The sequence below is a fragment of the Bufo bufo genome, chromosome 1 (genome assembly GCF_905171765.1).
Source record: "Bufo bufo chromosome 1, aBufBuf1.1, whole genome shotgun sequence".
In the NCBI taxonomy this organism is placed as follows: Eukaryota; Metazoa; Chordata; class Amphibia; order Anura; family Bufonidae; genus Bufo; species Bufo bufo.
Genome location: NC_053389.1, coordinates 223,984,217 through 224,005,996, shown reverse-complemented (window position 1 = coordinate 224,005,996; position 21,780 = coordinate 223,984,217). Strand labels below are relative to the sequence as shown.

General features: G+C 44.5%; 1 protein-coding gene across 1 annotated transcript in view; it reads left to right on the top strand.

The window, feature by feature from the left end:
- The first annotated feature begins 11,710 nt into the window (after positions 1 to 11,710).
- The window catches only part of LOC121003788 (glucose-fructose oxidoreductase domain-containing protein 1), a 78,621-nt gene continuing 68,551 nt past the window's right edge, over positions 11,711 to 21,780 (top strand). The window contains exon 1 of the mRNA XM_040435690.1: positions 11,711 to 12,308. Coding sequence (XP_040291624.1) covers positions 12,056 to 12,308 — 253 coding nt within the window. The 5' untranslated portion in view covers positions 11,711 to 12,055. The remainder of the gene's footprint in view (positions 12,309 to 21,780) is intronic.

Here is a 21,780-nt window from a genome sequence, read left to right as displayed (position 1 = left end):
AGCTTGTAGGCGTTCCTGCTGTGCTCGACGTTTTCTCGTCACTGTTGTCTTTTTTATGTAATAACTTTATTGATATCATTCCGAACTAACACTGGCTCTAAAGTGATTCAGGAACCTCTATAAATCTAGGAGGTGTTTCGTTTTCTTAGATTATGAACACTTAGCAGTTATAAATCAGAATATTTTATGATTTTATTCTATTCAGAGCTTGGAATGCGTCAGCGTGACCCACAAATATATATGCCTCCTCTGCTAATGGACGGTTTGCATGTAAATAATACGAGCAGCTCCACTAATGACCACCAGGTGTCAATCTGAATCCTTCAGTGTTTAATTATTGTGGGTCAACCTGTGACGCTATGGACTGTCAAATAGGGTTTAGATAGAGAGTGGGATTTATCAAAACTGGTGTAAAGGAATGCTGGTTTAGTTACCCATAGCAACCAATCGGATTCCACTTTTCATTTTTCAGAGCTCCTTTGGAAAATGAAAGGTGAAATCTAATTGGTTGCTATGGGCAACTAAGCCAGTTCTACTTTTGACAAGTTTGATAAATCTCTCCTAGAAAGTTAAAAAATCCTCCAGGAATCAGAGCTCCAGTAAGTGGTTTGATCATAACACATCGGTCTTCCAGTTCCTGCTGCATGACATTTCACGTTTATTCCCTGTATATACCATACACATGTAAATATAATAAAATACACATACCACATAGAAATAGACGTACACTGTATCAGGCCGGGGTACTAGAGAAAAGTATATTGAAGGGCTAAGCCTACAGCTGCATGCCTCCTGACACCATGTTAAAAACGACGAACCATAGCGGCAGGTCATCAGCGTCAGATGGGGGTTGTCTTTTGCTGCAATCAATGGCCCATAGTGCCAGGACCTGAGCCCTTTGGAGGATCCTCTAGTACTTTGTCCGCCCCTTCATGTACAGGTATAAAGTACATGCATGCACATACTGTATATACATACATATCTTACATGGACTGCATGGGAACCATGTTTGCACATCTCTGAGCTGTCAGAAAATCAGCAGCAACCAGATCCAGAAGTGACTGAAACACAGGCGTGCTGCCGCTCCATTCATCTCTATGGGACTGATGGAGATAGCCAAGCAGCTTCTCTTTGGTAGGACAATAGAGATTAATGGAGCGGCAGTCCCATTCATACTGAGGAATACAGAAACCCCCATTCTCATGATTGGTGGTGGTCTCAGCTAGGGATGAGCGAATCGACTTCAGATGAAACATCCGAAGTCGATTCGCATACAACTTCGTTTCAATACTGACAGATGCCCTTTAAAAGGGTTTTTCCAGGAGTGCAATACTGTTGGTCATTAATATCTGAATGGTGGGGGTCTGACTCCCTGCACCGCCACCGATCAGCTGTTTGAAGAGCCTGTGGCGTTCTTGCTGCTGCCTACTCACAGGTTACCAAGCACAGCTCCATACATTGTATAGTGGCTGTGTTTAGTATTGCAGCCAAGGCCCACTCACTTCAATGAAACTGACCTGCACCTAGTCCATGTGACTGGTGAACATGTTGTCACTGGCCTAGGAAGAGGCTACAGAGGTCGCCAGGAGTTGGACCCTCAAAGATCTGATATTGATGACCTATCCTTCAGGGCTGTTTCACACGAGCGGATGCCGTGGGTGTCATCCGCTGCGTAAAAGACAGCCAAGCCCCACAGTGGACAGCAGAGACACAGAGGATTAACATGATTGATAATGCTCCGTTCCTCTCTGTGACCTTTTTACTACAAAATCCCGGTGACAACTTTATCTCACTGTGATTTTGTAGTAAACAGATCACAGAGAGGCACAGAGCATTATCAATCATGTTACTGCTCCGTGTCTCTGCTGTCCACTGCGGGGCTTGGCTGTCTTTCACGCAGCGGATGACAAGCACGGCATCCGCCTGTGTGAAACAGCCCTTAAAGGCTATGTACACCTTTTGGAGGCAATTTTTTTATTATTGCATTTTACTCATTTTGAGCTAAAAAATTTTTTTTCAATTGATCCTTTTTTAAAAATTTTGAACCACTGTCTTTGTGCAGCCTTGAGTTTATCTAGTAGCAGGAACTGAATTTTCACTCTGTTCTGTCAGGCAGGTCAGCTGACAGGCTCCTTATCTCTGCTCTCTGACATTATAAACATTCATTATAGCTCAGTTCTTATCTAACTGATAAGAATGTGGCTTAAATAAGTGTTTATGACCTTTTAGTAATTTAGACATAAGGTTTATTAGATGACCGGCACAAAGTAAAAGTACATTCACACAGCTAGACAGTTAATCCTTTGTAACAGAACCACTCAATATTTTTTTATAAAGACCAATTGAAAAAAATTTTTTTTAGCCCAAAATAAGTAAAATGCAATCATAAAAAAACTTGCCCCAAAGGTGTACATAACTTTTATATTGTGAGCCCCACTGGGGACAGCGTGATGCTAATATCTGTAAAGCGCTGAGGGATATGTCAGTGCTATATAAGTGGGCAAAATAAGTAAAAATAAGAAAATGTTAAACATATACAACATGTCAAAAGTTGCCACTGATTGAGCAAAGATCTTATTCTGAACCATGATATGGGGTCCTCTTAGTCAGTGGCGTAACTAGAACTTTTTATCAAAAAACCACGGCACTCTATAATTAATTTATAAGTTGCTTGTTTTTTTTCATTTCATATCTTTTTTATATATATATTTCTTTTGTAAATCCATCCAAGAAAGTAGCCACTGGCCAACGTTTCGGTCTAGTCTTAGACCTTGTTCACGGCCTAATATATAGATAGGTAAATATTTACATTAGTATATACAGTAATAGAACAGAAAGTTATTACATAAGTATCATGTTGACAATGTAATTCTTTGGTATGACATGAATTAGGGAGAACATGTCTAACCTACAGGAGAATACATGACGGACCAAGGACAACCATGATATCCACATATAGATATTTGGCTTCTAACATAGAAACGGTCAGCTTGCAATATAGAAAGGAACAGTAGCATCAAATAGAACGTTGAGACAATGGGATAATGATCTCCAGGTAGAGATGGCAGGATATGGGTGTAATATCTGTGAAATCCAAACAGTATAATATTAGATAAAGGACCAAGGAAGTGTTTCATGGATCATATTTCATATTTAGCGATGACTGCATAAGCATGGTTGGGACAGAGCATAGTTAGGAGAGATAGTAACTTAAGAAGAATTAGTAGCAATAGGTCATGCAAAGTGTTTGAATGGACCACTTAGCATTAACGTCAGTGTAGTAATAAACATGCTGGTAAAATTGATTAGTCAGGACGTCTCTAATGTATAGTAGGCATAGTAACGGATCGCAGCAGTCTCAGTAGCTGTACATACCTTAGTCTGTGTAGTAGGGAGAATGATGGATGATGTGGGGGCGCCATTAGCCTATTTGGTTTAAAAGGACGGCGAGGATGACGAGGGGAGGCGCGGCCCGCGCCGAAATGATGACGTCAAAAGGGCACGTGCATGCGCAAAGCAAGTAAATAGTATCCGGAGCTGAGAGCTCACGTATGGTGAATGCGATCATGGGCGGGCGCATGCGCGGAGGCAAGATATGGTCTAGAAAGGGAACTGGCAGGCCGTAATTATGCATAGGGAAACGGGCGCATGCGCTGTGGTAATAATGAGTCTGGTAGAAGTACTGGCATGTTGTAAGGGACATAAAAGTTCCTATTGCCTCCTATGCAATATATTCTTAGAAAAAGGTAATATATAGTATATTCTTAGAGGAAGGTAATGTATACCAACACTAATCTTAAGTAGTAGAAACATCTATTAGTATATATAACTATATAAATATCAATATATCGCTACAGTATATTCTAGCAATGGCATCATATTATATTACCAGTGGCATAATACTACCTGTCTGACAGTGGTCATTTCACCTGTAGAGAATAAAGAGGGGGGGGGGGGGGAGGGAAAGAAAATTAATATATGGAAACCAATATTTATCTCACATTCAGCATATAGGATAATATGAGCATAGAGTTGTCGTAGTTCATAGAATATATGGAAAAAACAAGAACTGTGATCCAGGAATGTAAAGACATTTAAAGAAATCAAGAGATGCAGAAATCAAATTCTCTATTTAATCCACGGGGTGTCAAGGTATTAAGTTCATAGATCCAGTAAGCCTCGCGTTGTTTTAGTCGTGCCATCCTGTTCCCTCCGCGTCTTGCCGATGCTACTTGTTCTAAAGTTTGAAACTTTAATTGTTGATCTGGTGGTTTGCCGAAATGAAATGATGTGGTACTGGTAATTCGGTTTTGTGGCAACGAATGTCCGATTTGTGCTTGGAGATGCGGTCCCGTGCACATTGGGTAGTTTCACCCACATATGCAAGGCCGCATGGGCAGCGGATTAGATAAACGACATATGAAGATGAGCATGTGTAAAAACCTTTCGGATGGTATATTTTGCCTGAGTGGGGGTGAATGATCCTATTGCCTCTAATGACATTGTTGCATTGGGTACAGTTGAGACATGGATAGGTGCCTGTTTTTGATGGTGCCAGTGTGTTAATAGAGGGTTTTATCGGGCCAATATCTGCCTTCACTAGTCTATCTCTTAGGTTTTGTGTTCTTTTGTAACACATGCGAACTGGAGACTGAAATTCAGGAATATCTGGATATGATTGTTGCAAAATCGACCAGTGTTTTTTTTATAATTGTTTGAATTTTAGGCATGATTGGGTGGTATGTCACCACATTAGTGGGGTGGTATGTCACCACTAGAACTGACTGGGCTCCACAGCATATTTTTGAACGGGCTTCCCCCCCCCCCAAAAAAAAACTTCTTCGCAACATTCTCCTCCCATCCAACCCCTACTACTGTGGCTACTTAACCCATCTGCTACCAGTGCCGTACATGTACGGCGGTGGAGCGATGTGTAAACATGGCACCCACTCGCACGTGCAGCGGGCGCCATTCCCGGCAGATCTCTACTGCTAATTACTGTGCCCGGCAATAATGCCGATCGCGGTAATTAAAGGCTTTAGATGCCGTGATAAAGCGAGATCACGGCATCTAAAAGCACAAAAACCCGGGCTTCCTACTGATGCCCCGTGTGGCCAATGTGGGCAACGGTAGTTACGCTCAACACTGTAAGCCTCGCTGACGAGGCTTTAAGTGTTCATGCTGCAATTGTTATTTGGCCACCAGATGGCAGGCCAGGATAAGAAATGTGCAACTTATTTTTAAAATCCCTGATAGAACAAAATCAAAAATTAAAAAATATTATTTATAGGCTCATATATGAGCTTCAAAATCATCACAAAAAATAAAAAAAGTTTAAAAATATATTTTAAAAATATAAAAGTTTAAATCACCCCCCTTTCCATATAATTAAAAAATAAATACCTAAATAACAATAAATCTAAACATCATGGGTATCATCGCAACCAAAAACGCCCATACTATTAAAATATTTTAAAAAATTCCAATATGGCAAATGGCGTAATGGAAAAAAGGTCAAAATGGCCAATTTGCCATTTTTTCATTGCTTCTCTTACCCCAAAAAATGTAATAAAATGTGATCAAAAAGTCACACACACTCCAAAATGGTAGCAATAAAAACTATAAATTGTTCTGCAAAATAAGCCCCTAAACAGCTCAGTAGACAAAAGTATAAAAAAGTTATGGGGGTTAGAATATGGTGATGTAAAAATTATTATTTTTTTCTCAAAGTTTAAGTTAATTTTTACACTATTTAGACATAAAAAACCTACACATATGGAGTATCATTGTAATCGTACTGACCCAGAGAATAAAGAGCATGGGTCAGTTTTGCCGTAAACGAACCCGTAAAATGGTAGAGGAATTGCGTTTTTTTTCCAATTGCACCCCATTTGGATTTTTTTTTACCGCTTCCCACTACATTTTAGGCCATAATTAATGGAGGAATTAGAAAGTACAACCTGTCCCGCAAAAAATAAGCCCTCATACAGTTATGTGGCCAAAAATATAAAAAAGTTATGGCTCAAGGAATATAGGGAAGAAAAGTGAAACCACAAAAACGAAAAAACCTCCAGTAGCCTAAGGGTTAAAGGGGTTATCCAACCCCTATAATGACCCCCCTAACGCCCAGGCCCCTCAGATAGGTTATACTTACCCCGCTTCCCGGCATCCTTTTCACTCTGGATCCCCGCACGGGCCGCCGCTGCATCTCCGCGATGCTAGGGAGGCTGGTCTCTCGCGGCCTGCTATTTGGCTTCTCCCCCATTGCCGGATATTTTGATCTGCACGATGGGGAGATGCAGTGGTGGCCATGCGGAGATCAGAAGCGATGCGTGTGCCGAGGAGCGGGGTAAGTATAACCTATCCGAGGGGCCTGGGCATTATGGGGGTTGGATAACCTCTTTAAGATTGCTCTCTCAGGCGAGGCTGCTCCATCCATTTCTTACAGTGTCACTGTATATAATGTCATTGTATAGTATCTTTTAGTCCTCCTCCTGGGTGGGCCCCTTCTGAGTGTGGGCCCCAAAACAGCAGCTTCCTCTATAGCTACGCCCCTGCTCATAGTCTGTATTACAGAATACACACAGCGTTATCACAGACTGAATCTGACAACCCCTCCCTACAGTATGGGTACCCCGACGATGAGCTGGCTGCAGGTGGTCCCGCCGCCTGGACACCAAGTGACGAGTGCCCTCTACATAGCTAGCATTACGCTGCACCCATGACGTGTGTCCTGGAGGTGTGGAAAGTGCAGGGGAAGATTCCATATCTGCCAAATGCTGCCCCCTACAGTCAAGAAATGGGGCTGCTTGATAGAAGGTGCAGCTATAAGCCACAGAAATCATTTAAAGGGGTTGTCGTGCAGGAAGCTGATCAGGTATCTCCTGCATGTAGAGTTGGGATCAGGAAGGTGAGTAATGGCCATTCTGCCTCATAGGAAAATGTTACCGCTTCGGACAACCCCTGTAAGGTATAATGCATGGGAGGCACTGACGCACTAAAGTGAATGTGTCTGGATTACAGTTACTGATGGTTTAGCGGCATTGTAGTCCCCTTCATGCTAGATATCTACTGGGGTCCTAGTCCTCCTGGTCCATAGGAGAGGAAGAATGAGGTCAGGGCCCAGTGCTGGTCATTTTATTTCCCTGTAATGGAAGGAATACCGGCAAAAAAAATTGTGGGATCTTTTTCTTCTGCCCTTGAACCGCACAATGGCTGCTATCTGCAATGTGGGGATTGTGGATAGTCACACACCGTGTAAGGCCCAGCTCACACTTCAGTTATTTCCATCAGTTATTGTGAGCCAAAACCAGGTGCAGGTCAAATCCACAGAACAGGTGCAGATCTTTCCATTATACCTGATCTCGGAGTAGCCTCCACTCACAAAGGCCTCATGCACACGGCTGTTGGGCTTCAGTGGTGTTTCTTTCCGTGGTTCCGCCTGGCAAAAAAATATATACGGATGTTGCAATTGCGGTCCCCAATGCACGGAACGGCCGTGTGCATGAGGCCTAAAACTGATGGAAATAACTGATGTGTGAGCTGGGCTTTTGTCTCTCCTAGTTGGGGGGAGGTAGGTGTGGGCAGTCGGTGTTTACCCTTCTTCAGCATTTGTTTGCCGCCACACCCATCTCTTTGTAGAGGCCATTATTGTAATGTAGATAAGATGCCATACTGATACCATACAAGCAGGGGGATAACTACCTGGATAGCAGATATAGCACCTACTATGGGACCCAAAACATAAAGACGTCCCACCAAAAAGTGCAGGTAGTAATGCCTATGGACGATGGAAGGGGGTGTGGGGTAGTGAATGCAGCCCCATCCTGTTTTACTCTGGAGCCCCACGGTTACCCCTGCTGAATTTATCATTACTTTTTGCATTATACAAGTATTTAGAGAAGGCTCACCTAATGCTCAAGAATGGAAATGGGTGCACCTACCAAGAGGATTCACCCAATCCTCAAAAACAGTAGTAAAATCGAAGAATAAGATGGTAGGGCACACCAATATTTGATACCACACGGATATTTATTATAACAATATTTATTTATTAGTGATATAGCTGTTAAATAAACATACATAAAATGTAACACTCTTAAAAGTAATAAAATACTAAAAAATGGAAAAACTATTGAACACAATAAAACCCAATATAATAATAATATATAAATTAGCAATATTGCGTTTTTGATATCTATGTAATTTCAATAGTTCAACTGTATGTATACCAGGACTCGTTAGATGGTAGACAATATCCTTCCAGATGGGTTCTTTCACCCAAACGATACCCCAAGAAATGGGGATTAATTGGATGGTTTGAATCAAGTCTTTTTGAATAAAGGCTTTTGAAACAAAGATTTTTCTTATATATAAATAAATAAATAGTCACTGCCGATGTTGCGACTCAATAATCGCTATGTATATTGAATCAGTGCACTATTGCTGCTTTTTAATACAGGAGAGCCGAGACAATTTTACTCACAGTTTGTAGTGCAGTATTGTCGGCTTTGATAAATCACAGGTGGCGTCCCACGTGTGGTGAACAATAGTTGCTCCAATTGCAGCAAATTAAAGTGGTGCGGCTTTGGGATCCTCGCCGTTTTTCATATAGCTGTGCTGTATTTGGGGGTCAGTCGGTGATGCGTTCCTTCTGTGTTTAAATAAATACTTCACAGGAGTAAACTCTGCCAAACAGCCGACTCTCCAAACAAACAGGTATCCTGCTTATCTTGGATTTTTCAAGCTGGAAAATCAGCGATCCCTTGTTTCTTTATTTCCTTTTTCTTTGCCTTTTACTTTAGCGCTTTTAGTCCTCCGGAGTGATGCTTTATTCCATAGGGTAATTACCCTATGGAATAAAGCATCACTCCGGAGGACTAAAAGCGCTAAAGGAAAAGGCAAAGAAAAAGGAAATAAAGAAACAAGGGATCGCTGATTTTCCAGCTTGAAAAATCCAAGATAAGCAGGATACCTGTTTGTTTGGAGAGTCGGCTGTTTGGCAGAGTTTACTCCTGTGAAGTATTTATTTAAACACAGAAGGAACGCATCACCGACTGACCCCCAAATACAGCACAGCTATATGAAAAACGGCGAGGATCCCAAAGCCGCACCACTTTAATTTGCTGCAATTGGAGCAACTATTGTTCACCACACGTGGGACGCCACCTGTGATTTATCAAAGCCGACAATACTGCACTACAAACTGTGAGTAAAATTGTCTCGGCTCTCCTGTATTAAAAAGCAGCAATAGTGCACTGATTCAATATACATAGCGATTATTGAGTCGCAACATCGGCAGTGACTATTTATTTATTTATATATAAGAAAAATCTTTGTTTCAAAAGCCTTTATTCAAAAAGACTTGATTCAAACCATCCAATTAATCCCCATTTCTTGGGGTATCGTTTGGGTGAAAGAACCCATCTGGAAGGATATTGTCTACCATCTAACGAGTCCTGGTATACATACAGTTGAACTATTGAAATTACATAGATATCAAAAACGCAATATTGCTAATTTATATATTATTATTATATTGGGTTTTATTGTGTTCAATAGTTTTTCCATTTTTTAGTATTTTATTACTTTTAAGAGTGTTACATTTTATGTATGTTTATTTAACAGCTATATCACTAATAAATAAATATTGTTATAATAAATATCCGTGTGGTATCAAATATTGGTGTGCCCTACCATCTTATTCTTCGATTTTACTTTTTGCATTATCCCTGTAGTGTGACATCATTGTGTGCATTATCATTTTACTGTGACATCACTGTGTGCATTATTAATTTACTGTGACATCACTGTGTGCATTGCTCCGATACTGTGACTTCACTGCATGCATTATCCCAGTTCTGTGACATCACTGTGTTCATTATCTCTGAACTGAGATCACTCTGGGTATTATCTCTGTACTGTGACATCACTGTGTGCATTATCCCTGTATGATAACATTACTGCATGCATTATCCCTGCACTGCGACAACCTTGCGTGCCTTACCTCTGTACTGTGACATCACTGTGTGCATTATCCCTGTACTGCGACATCCTTGTGTGCCTTACCTCTGTACTGTGACATCACTGTGTGCATTATCCCTGTACTGCGACATCCTTGTGTGCCTTACCTCTGTACTGTGACATCACTGTGTGCATTATCCCTGTACTGCGACATCCTTGTGTGCCTTACCTCTGTACTGTGACATCACTGTGTGCATTATCCCTGTACTGCGACATCCTTGTGTGCCTTACCTCTGTACTGTGACATCACTGTGTGCATTGTACCTGTACTGTGACATCACTGTGTGCATTGTACCTGTACTGTGACATCACTGTGTGCATTATCCCTGTACTGCGGCATCCTTGTGTGCCTTACCTCTGTACTGTGACATCACTGTGTGCATTATCCCTGTACTGCGACATCCTTGTGTGCCTTACCTCTGTACTGTGACATCACTGTGTGCATTGTACCTGTACTGTGACATCACTGTGTGCATTATCCCTGTACTGCGGCATCCTTGTGTGCCTTACCTCTGTACTGTGACATCACTGTGTGCATTATCCCTGTACTGCGACATCCTTGTGTGCCTTACCTCTGTACTGTGACATCACTGTGTGCATTGTACCTGTACTGTGACATCACTGTGTGCATTGTACCTGTACTGTGACATCACTGTGTGCATTATCCCTGTACTGCGGCATCCTTGTGTGCCTTACCTCTGTACTGTGACATCACTGTGTGCATTATCCCTGTACTGCGACATCCTTGTGTGCCTTACCTCTGTACTGTGACATCACTGTGTGCATTGTACCTGTACTGTGACATCACTGTGTGCATTATCCCTGTACTGCGGCATCCTTGTGTGCCTTACCTCTGTACTGTGACATCACTGTGTGCATTATCCCTGTACTGCGACATCCTTGTGTGCCTTACCTCTGTACTGTGACATCACTGTGTGCATTGTACCTGTACTGTGACATCACTGTGTGCATTATCCCTGTACTGCGGCATCCTTGTGTGCCTTACCTCTGTACTGTGACATCACTGTGTGCATTATCCCTGTACTGCGACATCCTTGTGTGCCTTACCTCTGTACTGTGACATCACTGTGTGCATTGTACCTGTACTGTGACATCACTGTGTGCATTGTACCTGTACTGCGACATCCTTGCGTGCCTTACCTCTGTACTGTGACATCACTGTGTGCATTATACCTGTACTGCGGCATCCTTGTGTGCCTTACCTCTGTACTGTGACATCACTGTGTGCATTATCCCAGTATGATGACATCACTGCATGCATTATCTCTCTTGTGTGCTTTACATCTGTACTGTGACGTCACTTTATGCATTATCCCAGTATTGTAATTTCAGTGTGCATTTCCCCTATACAGTGACATCACTGTGTGCATTATACCTATACTATGGCATCACTGTCCCCTTCATCCCACCACTGTAACATCACTGGGTACAGTATCCTTGTACTGTGACATCACTATAGTCCTAGTGGAGTTTGTACAAGGATGGCTGGCACACACGGGCACTACCAGGCAGCATATTGGACCAATTCAGAAATCCTGCATCAAGCAGGTCCTGCTGAAAGGGTTAACACGTCACCTTAGCAATAGCCAATGGCGGGCGAGGCCGGGGAGAGGGCGTTGCAGGAACACACACGTTAGGTGACAGCAGCTCTCCCCTCCCACTCCCTCTATCACAGCACTGTAGGGGAAGCCTGCGATCATGGCAGAGGGCGACTAGGATCGGCACCAGCCCAGGATCGCCTGGTTCCCCGGCTGGCACTGCCCGCACACCGTTCTCTGCCCGCTCCGGCCATTTTGCCTCTTTCCCCTGGGATAGCATTGTCCTTCGATGAGAAGAAGCGAGGGAGGCAGGGTGTCTGCAGGATCCGGGCATGAGGTGGACATGGAGGAAAGAGCCTGGCCCCTCCAGCCTGAGAGGTGAGGGGGGCATGCAGTAGGCATCCCCGATCCCCTGTGTGTGACTCTGCTCCCATTGTGCTCTGCTGGAGGAGATCGGCTCTGCATTAGCAGCCATGCTGCCCGGGGTCGGGGTGTTCGGCACCAGCCTCACCTCCAGGGTCATCATCCCTTTGCTGAAAGACGAGGGCTTCTCCGTGAAGGCTTTATGGGGCAGGACGCAGGAGGAGGCTGAGGAGCTGGCCAAGGAGATGAGTGTCCCCTTCTACACCAACCGCATCGACGACGTCCTGCTGCACCAAGACGTGGACCTGGTGTGCATCAACCTGCCCCCTCCTCTCACCAAGCAGATCGCCGTCAAAACCCTGGGTGAGTCCTGTGCCCACATGCACCCCTGCACCTGGTACCACAGTGCAGGCCTTATTACTGGAGGACTGGCATCATGGTTGGCTTTATTGTAAGGGCGTGAACCAACTGAGCATTGGTCCTGCCAATGGGGGTTTTGCAGGGTACTTTAGGACGCCTTCACACACTGCAGATTTTGTTGCAGAAAACTGAAGAGCCGCGTCGTGTGAAGGCGTCCCTTATAGTTACTGGCACTTGTCACGTGACATAATAATTGTGCCTTGTGTGTAGTGTGTATATTGTACCAGGCTGTAGTTTATACCAGCTCTGGAGACATGGATGGCGGCATACTCCACTAGTTTTAGTCACTTACCTGTGATCAGGTGAAATCCGCAGCAGACTTTTCTGCAGATTTGTGGTGGAGTTTTCCACCGCAGCTTACATTGTGTGTGCACATTCGTTAAAGACGACTTAGAGTAATCTCACACTAGCGCTATTCTTTTCCGGCATTGAGTTCCGTCCTAGGGGCTCAATACCGGAAAAGAATGGATCAGTTTTATCCTAATGCATTCTGAATGGAGAGCATTCCGTTCAGGATGCATCAGTTCAGTCACTGTACGGTTTTTGGCCGGAGAAAATACCGCAGCATGCTGCAGTTTTCTCTCCGGCCAAAAATCCTGAACACTTGCCGGAATGCCGGATCCGGCATTTATTTCCATTGAAATGCATTATTGCCGGCCCCAAGTGTTGCGGCAAAACGGATCCATTCTTTAAAGTCCGCGCATGCGCAGACCATTAAATCTGTGGAAAGAATTATTACCGGATCCGTTTTTCCGGATGACAACCGGAAAGACGGATCCGGTATTGCAATGCATTTGTGAGACAGATCCGGATCCGTCTCACAAATGCATCCGTTTGCGTCCAGACTGCCTGCCGGAATCCTCTGCCGCAAGTGTGAAAGTATTTCAAAAAGTGTTTAGAGCAATTTACACAAAGAGTTATTACTGTTAAAGGCTACATGCTTGTTTCCGTGTCCATTCAGTTTTTTTGCTGATAAGATGTGGACCCATTCATTTCAACGGGTCCACAAATATGCGGACAGCACACCGTGTGCTGTCCACATCAGTATGTCCGTTCCGTAGCCCCGCCAAAAAAATAGAACATGTCCTATTCTTGTCCGTTTTAGGCATTGTTACAATGAATCTGCAAAAAAAACAGATGGCATACAGATGTCATCTGTTTTTTTTTTTTTTGCGGATCCGCAATTTGCAGACCGCAAAACACATACGGTCGTGTGCATGTAGCCTAAGGGCTATTTCACATGACCGTGTGAAGCCCGTGCCCGTATTGCGGACCGCATTTGCGGATCCGCAATACACGGGTCCAGTTCCGTGGCCATTCCGCATCACGGATGCGGACCCATTAATTTCAATGGGTCCGCAAATCCGGAGATGCGGAACGGAACACTACGGAAGCACTACAGAGTGCTTTCTGAGGTTCAGTTCCGTGCTTCTGCACCGCAAAAAGATAGAGCTTGCTCAATTTTTTTGCAAAACGGAGGGATCACGGACCCATTCAAGTGAATTTAGCCACGATCCCTATGGGCAGGTGCCCGTGCTTAGCGGACCGCAACGGTCGTGTGAATAAGCCCTAAGGCCCCTTTCACACAACCGTTTTTTGCGTTCATCTCAATAGTTCCGCAAAAAAACGGAATGTACTCCATATGCATTCCGTTTCTGTATTTCCGTTTTTCTGTTCCGTTGAAAGATAGAACATGTCCTATTATTGCCCGCAAATCACATTCCGTGGCTCCATTCAAGTCAATGGGTCCGCAAAAAAAAGGAACACATACGGAAATGCATCCGTATGTCTTCCGTATCCGTTCCGTTTTTGCTGAACCATCTATTGAAAATTTTATGGCCAGCCCAATTATTTGTATTTAATTACTGTATACTGCATATGCCATTAGGAAAAATAGAACAGAAACACAATGGAAACAAAAAACGGAACAACGGATCCGTGAAAAACGGACCGCAAAACACTGAAAAAGCCATACGGTCGTGTGAAAGAGGCCTATAGTGAGAAAACCAGACCCCTAAATTTATTAGAAGGTTTGTATGAGTGTTTTACACTGATGCCCTATATTCAGGATAGGTTATCAGTATCTGATCAGTGGGGGTCTGATCCTTGACATCAGTTGTTTGAAGAGGCCAGGGCGCTTCGGTGAGTGCTGCGGCCTCTTCCTAGGCCATGTGACATCACGTTTGTTGGTCACATGGCCTAGGCGCAGCTCACAGACATTCAGATGGATGGGACTGAGCTGCATGGACTGTGCTGTGCTTGGTAAGCTGAGAGGAGGCCACGGCGTTCACCAGAGCATGGGGCCTCCTCAAACTACTGGTCCGACTCCTGGCACTCCTGTAATTCAGATACTGATGAGGTATCCTAAGAATAGATCATCAGTGTAAAACATTTGGAAAACCCCTTTAAGACCCCAGCACCTAAACTCATTCAGACCCCAGACCACAGCCCTAAAATTCATACCCCTAAGCAGACAGAAAAAAAGAAAGAAAAGATATACACCTGGGACTGTGTGTGCATTAGTTCCTCTCTTGACAGTGGACCTGCTGTCATTTTTGCATTGGAGAAGACATTGCCCTCCCCTAATTCCTGTATGGCATGAAGCCTCGTCTGGACAACTAGCGTCCCTACTTCGGATGCACGGTCTGCCAGTTGAGGACCACTGTTGAATCTGGCCTTTACAGAGAGAGTTGTTTTCATGGGTTTGTGATGGTCATCTGGAAGTTTCGACTTCAGGAGACTATATGCAAATGGTGGACATCTTGGTGTACAACAGTGCTTCTCAAATAGTGGGGCGCGCCCCCCAGGGGGGGCGCCAGGCTCCGTAAAGGGGGGCTCGTTCAGGGCCTGGAGCTGGGGGCCGGCAATAGCGGTGGGGCGGTGCGGTCACTGTACTATAGCCCCGCCCCACCGCTCCCTCCAGCAATGCTCCAGCATCGCAGGCTGCGATGTATCAGCGGGGAGGGACCGGGAGGAGGAGCTGGGGGCCGGTGCGTTCACTGTGCTCCGGCCCCGCCGCTCCAGTACAGTTATAGAATGTGTAAAATTAATAATGATTATATTCATTAGGCCCCCTCTGTAGTAGAACATTCAATATATCCATCCTACTCACAGGGCTGTTATCGTAATGCAGGCCGGCCGGGCAGACGAGCGGCAGCGTCACTGACTGACGTCACGTGCCTGCCCGGCATACTTTATGAATGAAGCAGGCGGCGCAGGCACGTGACGTCAGTCAGTGACGCTGCCGGCCTGGATTACGATAACAGACCTGTGAGTAGGATGGATATATTGAATGTTCTACTACAGAGGGGGCCTCATGAATAGAATCATTATTAATTTTACACATTCTATAACTGTACTGGAACGGCAATGGGGGGGGGGGGGTCTGTGGATGGCACTGTTATGGGGTGGGGGGGGCACTGTGGATGGCACTGTTATGGGGTGGGGGTCTGTGGATGGCACATATATAACAGTGCCAGCCACAGATCCCCCCCCCATAAGTGTCCGTCATCCACAGATCCCCCCATAAATGTGTGTCCGTCATCCACAGATCCCCCCCATAATTGTCCGTCATCCACAGATCCCCCCATAATTGTCCGTCATCCACAGATCCCCCCATAAGTGTCCGTCATCCACAGATCCCCCCCATAAGTGTCCGTTATACACAGATCCCCCCATAAGTGTCCGTCATCCACAAGCGGCGTCCCACGCGGCGTCGGTTGCCTAGCAACTCTACGGCTGGAGAGAGGGAGCCCCCGGCCCCCGACAAATGATACTATTTACAGTCGCGCGGGGGGCGCCAAATGTTTTCTTCTTCCTAGGGGGGGCATGACAGAAAATAATTGAGAAGCACTGGTGTACAAACACAATAATGCAGAAGCCTGAAGGCCCAAATCTTCAAAAGGCAGGAGCTTTGAAGTCACCGATAAAAAAAAACGCTTTGTTATTAATTAAATGAGTTCAAGTATTCTTCTCCTAACGTGCGACGGTTCTCCAACCGATCTAAATCCAGCCTTCATCTTCCAGACTTCAACGCTGGAGCTCTGGTTGGTTGATATGAACAAGGACGCGTTCTCTGAGACGGTTTACAGCATGTGACCAGGGTACCACACACCGGTAGACCTCTGTCGTTACACCTGTGGCAAGAAGCCAACACTCAAAACCATTTTAGGAGAAAGCTGTAAATCTATGCCCACAAATGCCATCTTGGTTTCACCTGGGCGCAACAAAAGTCAATTCAGTGGTCAGTAATGAGGAACACAGTGAGAAGTTGCTTATGGCGGTGATACATGTTGTAACTCTGGACGGTTATTTCAGTAGTGTGACTAAATGTGGCACTTACTGTACTGTCTGGGCGTCCCGTACAAGAATCACTGGGCTACAAAATAGCAGTGACGGTACTGCGGGTACTGCGCAGCGATTAACAGTACAGACTGATTAGTTAAAGGGGTATTCCCATCACATACAATGGGGGCATATCGCTAGGATATGCCCCCGTTGTCTGATAGGTGCTGGTACCACCTCTGGGACCCGCACCTACAACGAGAACGGAGCAGGGAGAGCTGTGGCTGGTGGATCCCGGATTTCCCGGGGGTCCGTCCACCACTCATCGCTGCTCCCATAGAAGTGAATGGGAGCGCACCGCGCACACGCGGCCCCTGCTCCCATTCATTTCTACGGGGCAGACGGAAATAGCCGAGCCATCGTTCGGCTATTTTCGGCGCCCCCCCATAGAAATGAATGGAGGGCGGCTGCGCATGCGCAGTGCGCCCTCCGTTCATTTCCTCGCTCTGTTCTCATTATAGGGGCGGGTCCCAGAGGTGGGACCCGCACCTATCAGACAATGGGGGCATATCCTAGCGATGGTAAAACCCCTTTATTTGGAAATGGCTTGGGTTCGTATGGTGTTTCTGTACTGAACCGCAGCGCAGCCGCCTCGCGCCGTGTCCTCTGAATGTATTTGTTCTCTTTGAAATCTCGTTTACATTTTTAATCTCTCAAGGACACGGCTGCTTTGATCCTTGAGGTGACAGATTTAGATTTTTGAATGGCACTATTTTGCGGTATGTAGAGTGTATAGTGGCAGTTATCTTTAGTACACAGATAATGGCTGATAGTTTGTGGGGTGTCTGCAGGTTTACACAGCGCAGTGACCTGGTGAGTGTTCGTCCCGATCATCGGACTATAAGGGCCCTTAGAAATGGTGGTGACTGCACAGGGTGGTATAGTTCAGTGATAGGCAAACTGCGGCTCTCCAGCTGTTGCAAAACTACAACTCCTACCATGCCCTGCTGTAGTCTGAAAACTGTAGGCAGTCTTTGCATGCTGGGAGTTGTAGTTCTGCAACAGCTGGAGAGCCGCAGTTTGCCTATCACTGGTATAGTTCAACAGGAAATGAGCATGACATGACATCACAGGGACTCGCAGGGACTGTGTTCTATATGATTATTAAAGTGCTTTACATTAAAGGAAGTCTATCACTGGGAAATTCACCTTGTAGGGCTAGCTGTAATGATACCTTTCACTTAGCAATCGATTGCTTCATGCTGGAGAAAAAGTACTTTTAAGCCATATGCAGCTGAGAAGTTAAGTGCACTGAGGGCGGGTCCAAGCCACTCAGTGCACCCTGAATCCTCCTGCTTCCTCTGACTGGGTTTTCCTCTCCTTCTTGATTGACAGGGCCAGGTTCCTGTATAGTCCTCTTACCTGGCACTGTCAATCAGAGGAGGAGATGAAGGGGCTAGCAGAGAAAGCAGAAGGAGCAAGGGTGCACAGAGTGGCTTAGGCCCGCCCTCAGTGCACCTGATTTTTTTTTAAACCGTTTTTGATGCGTTTTTTGTTCACTTCAATACAAAGCTGCATTTTCAGCTTGAGTTTTTGAAGCATGTGGAAAACGCACATAAAATACATGGACTTACATGGAGCTTTTTTTTTTTTAGCTTCCTATTCATTTCAATGGGAGATTTATGCCCCAAGATAGGACATGCTGCTTCTTTTTTCTACGCTTATTTTTTTACAAGTGCTTCTTCCTATTGAAATGAATGGGAGGCTGTTCTGAGGCGTTTTTGGAGCTGATTTTGAGACAGAAACGCACCAAAATCAGCGCCAAAAAAAATTCTATGTGAACTGGCCCTTACACAAAAGAAACCTACTGGAACCTATACCAGTCTGTCACATACAATACGACCATTGATTTCATTAGCGCCAGGGAAACTGGGTTAAATAAATAATACATGCAGCCAGTCTATGGGAAGGAGTTGCTATGTATGCGATTTTCCTCCGATGTAGAAGAATGGATGTCAGTAAAGTAATACACACAGTGCTACTCTATTGTACTGCAGATGGAAGCCCAATCATCCCTTGAAGGGGTATCCTCGTCTGATAAAGTGATAATGTCATATTGCTATGATATGCTGCTATTTTGTGATGGGTGGGGGTCCGACCTCTACGTACAGTTATTAGGCTGACAATAGGACCACCAAAACCATTACAATTATGGAACTGGCAAGACGACAAGGTGTATACTGAAGATAGGTAGTCCTATATCTATATCCCTCTCCCTGTATGTACACCTGTAGCATTAGTTCATTCATTCACTTGTCCATTGTCTCCTTCTGCATCACATGAGGAGCTGTGAGGAGACCCCTCAATATGCCAGGCTTCTATTATACGAGATACGGACACGTCCCTCTCCTCCCCTGGAGCTTTCTGCAGATGACTTCCATAGAAGTCGAGAAGGCAGGATTTAGCCGTGGCTCGTGGCTCTACACATGGCAGGCAGCAGCTTTGTGGGAGATCTTCCGTCACCAGAAATTCCAGCTTTTCCACATTGCTTCCAGGCGGTTGTGACCTGTGACCGAGTGCGGTGATTCGCTAGGTGTTTACTTTTGCATATGACCTTTTTGTGGTTATTTGTCTTTAGTCAGTCGCTGTGAACTATTGGAAATGCTTAGATTGCCTCCTATTAGTCCTACCTTCAAGAGAAAGATGGACCCTTGTCATCAAGACAGTCCTTGATTTAGTACAGACAGTTGTCAAAGATATCAGGACCACCTAAAACTCCCAACACCATTGGCGAGCTTTAGAGATCATCCCACCTTCTGCATTTTAGAATTATTGTTGTCTGTAAAAAGTAACTACAGGGTCCCATAGAAAGGCATGAAATGGGGCAGCAATCCACCATGAGCACCTTCACAGCAAGTTCAGGCATATCTATAAGGCCTTTTTTTCCGTTCCATTTTTTGCGTTCTGTATACGGAACCAATCATTTCAGTGGATCCGCCCAAAAAAACGGAAGGTACATCACATGCCTTCCGTTTCCGTAATTTCCGTTTTTCCGTTATGTTCAAAGATAGAACATGTCCTATTAGGGCTCGTTCACACAGACGCGTGCTGCCCGTTGTTGTATTGCAGATCTGCAATACACGGACCCCGTTCCGTGTGCATTCCGCATCACAGATGCGGACCGATTCACTTCAATTGGTCCGCAAATCCGGAGATGCGGAACGGAAGCACGGAACACTACGGAAGCACTACAGTTTGATAAAGGCAGATTGTATGCCGAAACGCCGTCACTGGAATGTGACAATAAATCACAAGATTATATACTAACATCGAGTGCCGGTCCGTTCTTCCTTTTAGCTCAGTGTGCTGTCTGCATCCGCATTTCCGGAACGCGGCCCCAATCTTCCGGTCCGCGGCTCCTGAAAAAAATAAAACTTGCGGACAAATTAGGCAGTTCTATGGGGGTGCAGGTCGGGTGTATTGCGGATCCGCAATACACTACAGACGTGTGAATGGACCCTAATGATGTCACAGTACAGGGATAATGTCTATAATAATGTCACAGTACAGGGATAATGTCTATAATGATGTCACAGTACAGGGATAATGTCTATGATGGTCTATAATGATGTCACAGTACAGGGATAATGTCTATGATGGTCTATAATGATGTCACAGTACAGGGATAATGTCTATAATGATGTCACAGTACAGGGGTAATGTCTATGATGGTCTATAATGATGTCACAGTACAGAGATAATGTCTATAATGATGTCACAGTACAGAGATAATGTCTATAATGTTACAGTACAGAGATAATGTCTATAACGATGTCACAGTACAGAGATAATGTCTATGATGATGTCACAGTACAGAGATAATGTCTATGATGATGTCACAGTACAGAGATAATGTCTATGACGATGTCACAGTACAGAGATAATGTCTATAATGATGTCACAGTACAGAGATAATGTCTATAATGATGTCACAGTACAGAGATAATGTCTATAATGTTACAGTACAGAGATAATGTCTATAACGATGTCACAGTACAGAGATAATGTCTATGATGATGTCACAGTACAGAGATAATGTCTATGACGATGTCACAGTACAGAGATAATGTCTATGATGATGTCACAGTACAGAGATAATGTCTATGATGTCACAGTACAGAGATAATGTCTATGATGATGTCACAGTACAGAGTTAATGTCTATAATGATGTCACAGTACAGAGATAATGTCTATGATGATGTCACAGTACAGAGATAATGTCTATAATGATGTCACAGTACAGAGATAATGTCTGACGATGTCACAGTACAGAGATAATGTCTATGATGATGTCACAGTACAGAGATAATGTCTATGATGATGTCACAGTACAGAGATAATGTCTATGATGATGTCACAGTACAGAGATAATGTCTATAATGATGTCACAGTACAGAGATAATGTCTATGACGATGTCACAGTACAGAGATAATGTCTATGATGATGTCACAGTACAGAGATAATGTCTATGATGATGTCACAGTACAGAGATAATGTCTATGATGATGTCACAGTACAGAGATAATGTCTATGATGATGTCACAGTACAGAGATAATGTCTATGATGATGTCACAGTACAGAGATAATGTCTATGATGATGTCACAGTACAGAGATAATGTCTATAACGATGTTTTCTCCCTTGGATAATTTTGCTATCTGTAGTTTGAACACTTCCTGTAGATTTGACCTTTTGGTGAATGTTACTAGCTTTATACAGAACATTAGCCATTTCCTTTTTTCTGATTTTGGTGGGACCAGCTGACCATTCAATGTTTGAGGACCTCCCGACGGCAGATGTTAGAGAAGAGAAGGATCGGGCAGGTGACAGCGACTTGCCTCCGTCTCCCCATTCAGAATACAAGCATGCTCTGCCAAATGAATGGCATGTTGACTTTTAAATTCATGCTGGTCCATAGAATAGTATAGACCGGCTACACCAAGGACGGCATTCATTTCCAATCATGCAGTTTGTAGACTAGAACGCTCTAGTGAGGAGTGACTATGTAATCACACCCACCATGTTGTTAACATGAAGCTGAACTCCTGTACTCCCGCCGTCCATATTCT